At 41.6% G+C, this 11,629-nt stretch overlaps 1 protein-coding gene across 10 annotated transcripts in view; it reads right to left on the bottom strand.

Annotated features, from left to right (window-relative positions):
* The window catches only part of CCDC148 (coiled-coil domain containing 148), a 77,475-nt gene that overhangs the window by 2,694 nt on the left and 63,152 nt on the right, over positions 1–11,629 (bottom strand). For all 10 annotated transcript variants that reach the window (XM_054829118.1, XM_054829122.1, XM_054829120.1 and 7 more), the window contains 3 exons: positions 10,785–10,903; positions 4,342–4,459; positions 1,563–1,703 (listed from right to left, as the gene is read on the bottom strand). In XM_054829118.1, the coding sequence (XP_054685093.1) occupies positions 1,563–1,703; positions 4,342–4,459; positions 10,785–10,903 (378 nt within the window). The remainder of the gene's footprint in view (positions 1–1,562; positions 1,704–4,341; positions 4,460–10,784; positions 10,904–11,629) is intronic.

Here is an 11,629-nt window from a genome sequence, read left to right as displayed (position 1 = left end):
CTGTTTGTTTCTATGGAATCCGAGTCCTTCTAGCACATTTGTGGTTCTTCTCATAGAACTACTACCTGGCAGTGGCAGTACCACTTCCATTTTACATAGCAACAGTTACTGCCCAGGGAAATTACTTCTAAAATTCGTCAAAAGGTTATTTGACAAAATTTGTAAGCCTCTCTCCAATCCTTCTTCCATGGGCTACAGCGGGGGAGTACAAGAGGGTGACACCGCCTTCCGTTCCCGCGTCCCCTGCCAGTGCCCGGAGCTGCCGGGAAGACCAAGGCTCTCCGTAAGCACCGCAGCCCTGGGGGGCAGCAGGCTAACGTGCTTGGCAGGACTCACGGCTCGCAGTCTGAGCAGTGCCAAGACCCGGCTGAGGTCAGAACAGCAGGAATATTCCGAGAATTCAGGTATCAACCCCAAATACGCATGTTCAGAGCATTTTTAAGCTAAGGCTTTTCAGAACCTCATACATCAGTCAGATTTGGGTAAATTTTAATAGCCAAACAAAAACTACATCTCTTGTACCACATCTCTCCTTTACCAAACTGAGAAGCTTTAAAATGTCTTAAAATGGGAAGTGCTGGACAAGCTTAGTTATAGACATTGTTTAATTTCAGCTTATTCAGTCCTAAAAGAAAGCTTTTATGCCATCGAATGGTATCGCAGCACTTCTCTTTCTGTAAGCATGATTTTCAAATTCCAGAGTGGGAATAATTTCAAATGCATAGACTGAGCAGATGGGGAACTGTAAGGGAATAAAAAAATCCTCCCCTGTGTCGCTTTATTCCATTTGAAATTGAGCTAGCACTGTCCTCAGCGATCTGAGTGACCTGAAAACAGGAGCATAGTTACTTCAGTTTCCTGCTTCATTTACACCCAACTGGGTTCCTTCTCCTTTAGCCCTTGCAGATCACATCCCAACTGATCTTCAATCCAGCAGTCAAGCTCCTATTTTTCAGCTTATGAAGAGATTTGTGCTGTGCATAATCTTCCAGGAAGAAGAATACTCCATAATTAAGTTACCTGTGACATAGCTCTCTTGCGTACAGTCAGGAGAACTTTTACGCTGAGTCAATTCACCTCAAGTACTCAGCACAACACTAACTGGAGCAGGTGAAAAGGAGGCACTCTTTTAAATAAATGCATAAAAGTGTAAAAGGGGTGAGTTTTGAAATGAAATAATAGCAAACAGATCAGTCAAAACGCCTAGTGAACAGAGGGACTGCCTGACAGCCCATTTAGGCCAGTATCCTCTCCCCACTGGTGGCACTGGGAGCTGCTGTTCAGCGAGAGCCCAGGGGTCCTGCGCTGGACCTGAGCGGACCTTCGTGCTCCGCTCTCGTGCTCCTCCAGCAGCTACACTGGGTCAGAGAGATTACCCCATCTATTACTGCCAATGGTTTGGGGGTGGGTTGGTTGGTTTGGGGTTTTTTAAACACACATTATACTCTATGTTCTACTGTTAATATGGCTACTTAGCGTATATTATTCATATTACTACCATATATTGCTATTAAGATAGATGTGTATACAATAAACTATATAGTACGATTACAGACAATTACCTGCTGTTCACTGTACGTATGCAACTTAAACAGTGGCTTCTGAAGATCAAACTCTTCTTTGGTTCCAACGCCCATCCGAGCTTTAGATGCCACCGTATCAGCCACTACTCTAGCTGGATCTAATTTTGCAACGACGGCAACCTAAAATACATGATGTGAAAATAACAGTTACTCTATCTGTGTAGACCTAAGGTGAGAAAAGGTTATTATCAATAATACACGTCTTTGGAGAACACGATCATTTACCCGGTTTAAAAATGTCAAAAGCTGTCTTACACCACCTTGTATCCGTATATAAAAGTTGCAAAGCTTAAAACTTGAATCCAGAATAAAACCACGTTAACAGCGAATAATAATGAGGGAGAATTTTTTTCCTGTTTCCCCGTGGAGACAATTTAATCCGCTGGACTTAATACAGCACTGTGCATGCCCAGAACCACTGTGAAGCGGAGAACTGCCTGCCGCGCGGGCAGGCTTAACACGGAATAACCTGCGCATTGGCAACGCCAGTTGTCAGTCCTTGAAAACATAAACTTGAAAGTTGGCTGGCATTTCCCTGAAGAGAGAGCTCATGTTGCCACCTCATCATACCCCGGTAGGAAATCAGCTTGCGCTAAGCTTTAGGCTACCAGAAAGCAGCAGTTCCCGAACACGTGCACTACTGATCTTTGCACCGTAACAGCGGCGCGTGGCCCCGGCTGCGCACGAGGCCTCAGCTCTGCAAGGATGCTCTGAGAGAAAAGCAGCAGCATCCTCAGCTCTCCAGCAGAGATTGACACGAGCTCTGGCCTTCAAACCAGTAACCAAAAGGAAGCAGCACACTCATAATTTAGCAAAACCCACGTTCCTGGAAGGCCAAACTTCCTTCTTTTTCCTCTGATGGAAACAAAGCCGGTCAGGTCGGTGGTTCACCATTTTTACTGACTCATGGGCAACAACATTGAGTGATACGCCACAAACAAGAAAAAACCCAACGAATTATGTTAAGTGCCTCTGTTTTAACTGTTTAATTTCCTGTGGCTAGATCAGTATCAAAGATTCTCTCAGACACTATATTGTGCAAAAGTCAGTTCAGAGTCTACAGATTTCTGATCCTTTTTTCATTGCTTAGGTTCTTTGTGTTAAAATATTCAGATATAGGCTAATGCTACTTTGGAAAGTACGGAAAGATGCGTGAGCAAAATAATCAAAGTCAGGACACCATCTGAATGGCTAAAACGAGAAAAAAATATTTAAAATTGTGTATGATAATTCCCTCCCTGCTCCCCTTTAATAAAATATCATCTTTGCATTTACAGGCTGTCAAAATATACAGACTGGATGACTTTACTGAAGATTTTTTTTTTTTTTTCACATACAACCAAGGGGCATATTTTATGAAGCAGTATTTCATCAGTGTGAAACACAGAGAATAAATACTGGTTAGAAAAATGTAGTGAAGTGGGAGCTCTACCACACCGGTCAAAGGCCATTCCAGAAGCATCTTCTACTTTGGTAAGAGAACTGGGTCAGTCAGAAGAGATCAACAGGTCATGACTCTCAACCAGCCTCTCGTAAAATCTGACACAAAAGACTACGCAATTCACCCAGTAACTTAGAAAAGACATAATGGAGTTGTTATTAAAAATGCATGGACAACCTAAAATAACACTGTTAATACTGAAAAATATTTAATTGAATCGGATTCTTAAAAATAAAGCATTATTGACTGGAAATGAGCCCGAGTTCAACAGTTTAAAAAAAGTGACTGAAATAACAGACCAAGGATCCCTTTGGTTTATTTATTCCTGTTATGCTCATCTCTCCCACAGATGATGACTTGGAGAATCTCAACTGTGGTACGTTTTCCCTTCTTCCTGACTTCGCACACCCAGATGCTGAAGTGAAAGCGCTTGCAAGGCCACAAAGAGTCCCCGAGGGACTACGGGGAATTTCACTGGCGTGCACTCTGTGCTGGGATGGTTAACCCTGAAGCCAAAGGACATGCTGAAGATGAGGTCGAGGCTGCATCAACTACCGTATTTTTAAGCACGCATAGTCCCGGGGAGAAAGCTGCTGCTGCGTTAGTGCTGTTTAAATTATCCAAAATGAAAAAGGTTTGAAGAGAGCCTTTTCTCCCTCCCTTATCTTCCTTTGGCTGCACATTTAGGCTGCAGTTCCTGGAGTATAAAGAATGTGAACTCCAGGTTTTTCCCTTTAACTTTTGGAGGAAAAAACCAAGGAGATTAGAAACAAAAATATAAACGAAGGTAAAATTACTCCTTCAAAAGTCAGCAGTAGGAAAAAACCCAAACCACTACAGGTACTATGACAAACATTAGCAAGCATTTTTTGGGATATCCTTTTTAAAATAATGTGCAAACGTTCTTCAGAGAGAGATTTAACTCTCTGTGAAAAAGCTTCCCAAGGTCTGTAAGTTTTCAGAATTTAAAAAGAATTTAAATTAGTCATAAATCTTGCCTAAGACTCAAGGCAGACTTACGATTATAAAAAAAAAACCAACCCCAAAATCAAAGAAATCCCATCCAACTCAGAAAAAATAGTATCCATCTATTTTCAGATATCAACAGCTTCTACAGTGCAATTTAACTTCATCGCCTTCCTGTTGTCAGAGTTACAAAGCATATAGGATTTATAACTTGACAGAATTACTGTTAAAGCCTTTTAACTTTGTCATTTATTTGCTTTTGATAGATTATTTTTATCTTTCACGTAATATGACAGTATGTGTTCGTATCATTACTGTATATGGAAATGCTGTATAGAGGAAATAAACCACCTGTTGTCTGAGTGCGTCGAGGCATCTCGCTTTTTCCTCTTCTTCACGTGCTTCTTGGAGGGCCAGTTCCTTTTTCTCCAGCAAGCGCTTTTCCAGCAGCGCTTGTCTAAACTTTACCCTGCAACACAGCATCCACACAAACGGCAAAAACATTAGTCAAGTGTAATTGTAACTTTCTGTTATGATATTTCAGTTTGAAAACTGGTCTGGTGTTTTCTATATTCACCTAACAATAAGACAGTGGTTCATCAAAACACTTGAAAAATGCCAGAAATGCTTTTTCATTTGGATGTGTTATTTTTGTTGGAGTTTTTAGGGAAGGGGGTTGGGGGGAGTTGTTTCTTGGGGTTTGGTTTCGTTTTTAAACAGCTTGGCTAATCTTTCAGATTTCATTTCTGGAATGCAGATTTTTCTCTAGCATGCTTTATATAGCCCTGTTACTCTCCCCCCCCGTTTTCTTTGCCAAGAAGAAATGTTCTCTGACATCTGTGTATGGCAGGAGAACTCCTTCCTATAACCCTTTCCATTAAAAGAAACACATCACTCCCAATCTTCTCACTGGAAGAAGCAAGAAAACTTGAGAATTACATCTTTCTTCAAAAGGAAAAAACTGGAGGTTAGCACAAATAACCCTGAAACTTTACCTACGGCATGAGTTTTGCTGGTCAACTTTTCGCAATAGGTTTTTATTGTCCCGACAGTACCACCATGACCCTATTTTCCTAATAACCCTCCGTCCACTGCCAAACACTGTTTCCGATGAAGCTGTAGGGCATTCTTTGGTATGGCACTTCTGGTCCTTATAAAGGAGTTGCCATTGTCATGCTTTGCATTCAGAGCGTTATCCTACTTTTGCCCTTCAAATTTTAACTTTCCTTTAGAGAAATGGAGAAGGAGCTGCTTCACCTACAATAAAACATGTATTTTTATTTTCTTACTCTCGAAATTTTAGTAAGCTCAAAGGAGTATATAACTTGTGCTATAAACTGAAAAAATCAGAACTAAACATAGAGATATGTTGGTAGCTAGAGAAGACCACTGAATCAATATTCCAATAACAATTATCAGGACAAACAAATTTGTCCCAAGACAGCGGTACAAAGCTGCCTGAGGATGCCTCAGAGAGGCTTCCAGTTTCTTACTGTAGCCACTGTAGTTTAGGCAGATGAATGCTTACAATAATAATCCTCAGAGGTAATTTTGTTCTGGGAGAAAGTCTAAACTGCTTTTTATATGAAGAAAATTTAATAAAAAGCAGATATTAATATTTTTCTGAAAAATGACACAATTATATTATATTGAAAACCTTTCACTCTGCTTGAGCTGACTACTATGATACATGTTCTAAAATACTCCAGAGTTATCAAGTATGAAATTCAGTAGCCTGGAAACTTCTGTAAATTACCAAGAAGGAAAACTGAGGTGCACTTGTCCAGGTCTAATTTCAAATACTCTGTCTCTGCTGCAGAAGTTTTCACGTACATAGGCACGTAAAGCATTGCTAAAGAGAACCGTTTGCTGGCAGGCCCATCGCCGGTCTGAACAGGCGTACGCGATCGCAGTCCATTGCCAAAGCAAGCGTCAGGCAGACCGGGGCCGAGCAAGGACTTGGCGTCTTGCTCCTAAGAAGGTGGTTCGTGTTTTCACGACTGTTACCCTAAGGAGCCCATCATCTTGCTCACGCTGGAGAGACCGAGGCCAGTGTGAACAAAGATGAAGTTTCCTTGTCAGAGGGCAATGGCAGAGCTGTGAAATCTATGCGCAGGAAGGCAGAGAACCTTGTAAATACGTATTCAACTGTACACTGTGTTCCTAATTTGGAACATTGTTCCAGTACTTTTTATACTTGGCTCTAAATGTTTACTTGAGCTTTGATTTCGCAGTGTCCACATCCAAATAAGGTTGTTAATTCTCTTTCACTCTATTATACTTACTAATAGTTTAGCTACTATTTTGTCAAAGTAAACTTAATTTTATAGAAAAGCTTGAAATTAAAATGTCTTAATACTCAATTTTGACTTTAAGTACCACAGTAAGTAACAATTTTAATAAATCCCCAGCTGAAAAATGAGCTTAGCTGATTAGTTTCAGTCAGGCTACCTGTTTGAAGTATTGTGGGTACACACTTATGTAGTTTTTTCATAAGCATAATTTCATTAAAACTCTGCTTTCAGACATTGTCTCATAAATATTCAATAGGAACAAATGACTACTATGTTTATTATGAAAGCTTTAGCAAAACTTAAAAAAATTGGGTTATGATACAGATAAGTTTTTTGTCCTATATCACAACTTATCCTTTCACTGTTGTCAGTTGAATAAATCTCCTATAAACAGTCGAAAGCATTATCGCAGTCTGCTATCGACGGCCCGCTCGTGTTTCCACCCGTGACAGGCTGAACCGATGCCCGGTGTCACCAAGGCACGAGGCAGCTGGGACAGAGAGCGGCTCACACACCGATTCCAGCATTTCAGAGGTTCACCGGCTCCCACGACAAAACCGACGGATCCTTTGCTAATCCACGCTGCAGGTGCAATCAGGGCGCTGTGGCTACGTCGGGGTGCACAGCCTAACCCAGCCCTCAGCTCTAAAGACATCCTCAACTGTCACAGCACGAGCTCGAAGCAAAGCTGCCGTGAGCATCAACGCCGCCAGCAGCCCTCTGGTTTGCCCAGCTTTACGAACGGAGAACGCCCAGTTACTTGTCCACAGCTTTTCTGGATTCTTTCTGCTCTGCGGACCTTCAACGCGGAGCGCTGGCTGGCGTTTCGGGGGGGGGCTGGTGAGAGCTGTGCTTCAGGAAGGGGAAAACCCTGAGGTGGGGAGAGAGGGGAGAGAGGAAAGGCTGCCTGCACGCGTTCCCGGCGAGGAACTGCTGCAAAGAGCGCAAGGGAAGGGAGGGATGCGATACGTAAGCACCTTCCCCCCCTGCATGTGATAAATGCGATAAACAGAGCTGCATGGCCATCGGCTGCCATTGCTCTGTTTCTGTGGTTAGTCAGATAAAACTCTTGCAAAGAGCAATCCTTTCCTCCCGACTCTCCCACCCCTGCCCTTTCAATTCAGGGCCAGGACTGGCAGCAGTTCAGGTGCTGGGTTAAAACGCTTGCAAATGTTTCCCACTCACCGCCTCACCGGAGAACAGGACCGTGCCAATCTATTTCTCATAGGTAGCGAGTAAAAATATTTGCACAATTTCATGCCAATTTAATTCTCAGCCTCCAACATTAATGCAAAATCTATTGCTTTGGGGGGGGGAGCGTTCCTTTAGAATATTTTATGTATATTCAATCCATTCCATACCTAAGGGACCCAATGGAAGACCTGACTGAAATGCACTACGTAGATTTAAAAAGGGAGAAGTGGACTCTTAGACAAACATTTGCCCTTTGGGATGCTAATTCCTGAAGCACAATAAGACTTACATGCATTTTGTAGTTCTTGATACCACATTAAGAGAGAGCTTCAAATTTAGTGTCCTAAAGACGTAGGCACGTAGACCTAACTTAAACATCTAGGATAGCTGAATGCACGATCCTGCGTACGTACAAAGGACCAGCTGCAGCAGATGTCTATCCGTGCTTACAGCTCCACGTTCAACGGGCCACATGCAAACGTACCTTGCCAACGCTGACTTCTTACCCTCCAAGTGGTGCCACCAGCTACCTCAGTGTAAAGCGGTTAAGTCCTGCTGAATGCCAGTGAGGAGGACACGCGCCATTGATCTCGTACCTGCTGCGTTTCTGGAGCATTGCCCTCTCTGAAGCTGTCATCTACTAAACCTTTAACTTTTACTAAAAAAACCCAAACACACACATCAGAACTCTCTGCTTTCCTTTTCAAATGTGGCCAGCCCAAACCTTTTATGATACGTACCAGTAATCAGAGCTCTTGTCCAGACAGTTCTAGTCTCAGGTTCTTAGCCTGAAGGAGTTCAAATCTGCATTTTCTGCATTATCAGCAAGCATCACAACCAGCGAGAATATACAACAGTCCAGGTAAGGGCACCTCCAGCCCTGCTTTAATAGCTGGACCACTGTCAGCAAACAATAAAGTGAATGGGAGTAGAAGAAAGCAAAAAAGGAGTATGATTTTTGCCTACTTGTCAGGGCGTTTGACGGGATCTGGGCAGATCTGGGTTCTAATCCCAGCCCCTGTGATTTTTTTTTAACGCTGTTTTACAAATTTTGTGTGAAATGACTGTTGGAGAGAGACTAGATACTGTGCTTGGAGCAGCAATCATAGCACAATCTTTCTCCTCTCTCCTGTGTTTCTGAATGCAGATAGCATTGCTTATTAGGATTTTGTGTTGAACTCCAAACTCTCGCCAGCTTTTACTTGATCAACGGCTACGGGAACTTACATAAACTTAAACCCACTGGGGTTTGGGCAAGAGCTGGGTGGCCAGCTGCTCGGAAGACAAGAGTTCTAAGATACCCGCAACATAAAACTGCAGCTCCCTAGGAACTTCCAGGCCAAAAAATGAAATGTCCAATCAGTTACATGTCTCGCTGTCAGACAGTCGCTAAGCAAAGTAGTGGTAGAAAGCAAATTTGGACTTAGTCACTTGAAATTCTACATCCAGTTTCAGGTGCCTTTAATCCTTTTCTTTGATCTGGTCGTTGCTCTGGCTATTCAGCATCTTGCAATTACCAAGACCTGAATAAATAGAGCAACACAGTGACTCTACGATAATAATTTCCTTTTCTATAAAACTGATTACTTAATTTTAAGTGCAACTCAGGATAACAGCAAACCATTTTTTAATATCTTCTTGTACCTATTAGAAAATCTATGCGCTATCCAGGCCATATCTTGTACTTGGAGTAGTCACAGTCAGCTCACGATCTAAAAATCTCGTCCTTTCCCAAAAAAGCCTGAGAACAGATCAGATCAGAACTGCGGTACTGGCCTGTGCCATCTTTCACGGTCAATTCTGCAAAGACTCAGAACCAGTTTCTGAGTTGCAACTGGTAAAACATGTAAGAATACTATTAATTTCTACAGGACTGCAGTTCTGCACTGTGCAATCTTTATGCCAGCGTGTCTACCTTAGTTCAGTACAATATGCGTTTTAAAATGCCTTATACCACACTTGCAGCACTACAGTACCTAATAACAGTAACATCTCCCTGCCCTTCTATGATTAATGTTTCTGAAGGCTTTGAAGATGAAAAGCATTAAGTAATTTCAAAGAATTATTAATCTCCACAAACAGTAAGCATTTTTCTTTAAACTGTTTTATTTTGTACAGAAGTCAATTCTGGGAAACATAACGCTAAGCATTTACCGACTTTTGATTCATAATAGCCTGAAGGTGTGATTTTTTTTTCCTTCCTGCATTCCTCAACAAACTGTGCCATTTCCTTATATTTTATTCTGCAATGTTTATTAGCATAAGAAAAGAACATTCCCCAACTGTATAGCATAGCGCAGTACACAGCTTTAAAGAAAAGTCATTTTTTCCTGATCCGTTCTGCTGAAAACTCAGTAATTCAGGTCTGCGTGTTTCTTTCGCTATGAACTAAAAATCGTTGCAGGTATGTTTAAGGAAAGGTATAGATATGTTTGTAGCCTAAGGGCACAGACATTTATATTTAGCTGTCAGCAAGGTCTCACAACAAAATAAAATCAAAGCAGTGTTGCCCACACAATGTGGGAAAGATCAGGTTTAGTATTCTAATGCCAATGATACTTTAACCCTGTTTTAATTACATTTTAATTACATTTCTGGTCCACGCAATTTGGTGGCTCCCTCTATGTCAAAAAAGTACGCCTGTGATTTGAGAGCAACTATGACCAGACTACATACAGGTTTTTTTAATGCTCCTCTGACAGAGGAATTCCTCTATGAAATCAGGTATTTCTTCAACAGGTCATGAAAGGTCTTATTCTGCAATGAAGTCTGGACAACGATTCATTCAAACGTTAACAGGCTGAAGTCCTAAATGCCATCAAACAGGTGGACAGCACCTACAACTAGATGCACAGTTTAAGAGGCTCTAAAAGAATAATAAATATCTTTGAGGCTGTTAAGTGCGTACTGTGCTCCTCTCACTTGCCTCTCGAACCAAACAAACCTGATCGTAAATAATTTTGCAAAGTGGGAACGTAGAAGGTCTTATTACCCAGCTACGAGTAAAAAAATCATGAAGGGAGCTGGTTTTAATGTGTGTACTCCATCACGATTACAACAGTTTAGCACGGTCAAAGGTCTAAAGCTTTAATGGATGTGAATTAATTCAAACCAACAAATAAATTGCATCCAGGATACAATCATGATGCAACCTTGCTGTATGGACTGGGGTAACTGCCAAACAGAAAGAAAAAAAAAATTACTTATCTCAATTTGTTCTAATTTAGAAAGTTGTGAGATCAAAGCAAATTAGATTATAAGAAGTTCCTATTGATACTATAGGTATTCACATTTAATTTCTTTTACCTTTCTCTGTCTTTAACTGCTTGTTCAGCCATTAATTTTCTTAATTCCTCCAGACGTCGTAGATCTTTCTTTTCCTGTTCTTGCCACTCGAGCTGTTTCTCAGCCCAGTACTTTTTCACCTAGAGTTTGAACGACTACAGTAAACAAAAGAACAACCATTCACAAGCCAAGGTAATGAGAACAAATAAAGTTAGAAAAGCATTAAGTTAAAGAAAATCAAATTTTGATCTTTTCAGAATAAAATTTATATTTCAGAACAATATGTGCTAACAAAAGATTTACTAGGAGAACAAGAGGGTGGGGAGTCTCCAGTACAGTAATAGTAAAATCAGAGTGCAGACAGTTTAATGTGAACATAATTTTCAGCTCTGCAAACTGAAGACTACCACTCTTATTTGCTCTTTGCTTTCCTACTCTGCCATCGAAACCTTCACCTACACTGCTCCAGTGACTGTTCCTTGAGTTAAATGCCCTGGGTTAGCTCACACGGCTGGATCCGTGCCAGCCCAGTTCATTTTGGCTGAGGTGGAGAGCCCGCTGAGGAACAGGAGGAAGCACAGGAGTGGTCCTCACGTGAGCATGGGGCTTCTCCAAAGCTGAGCGAGAAAGGAAGGCCTCAAGCAGGACTGAGAAACCTGAGCAGGGAAGCTTATCTGGAAAGATGAGGGGTTTTGGATGCAAAATGAGGAATTGGGATTTAAAGTAAATATCGCTGAAATGAAATTCTGAATTCTTCATCTGAAAAAATTCTACGGGATTCCAGTCCCAAAAGCAGGGCAGTTCTTCAAAGACCACTGGTGGAATTTGCAGCAAGCTTGTAAATCCCACCCTGCCATGACACGTTA

The sequence above is a fragment of the Grus americana genome, chromosome 6 (genome assembly GCF_028858705.1).
Source record: "Grus americana isolate bGruAme1 chromosome 6, bGruAme1.mat, whole genome shotgun sequence".
NCBI classification, from domain to species: domain Eukaryota; kingdom Metazoa; phylum Chordata; class Aves; order Gruiformes; family Gruidae; genus Grus; species Grus americana.
The sequence above is the reverse complement of the archived record's forward strand: the minus strand, read 5'-3'. Positions and strand labels throughout refer to the sequence as shown.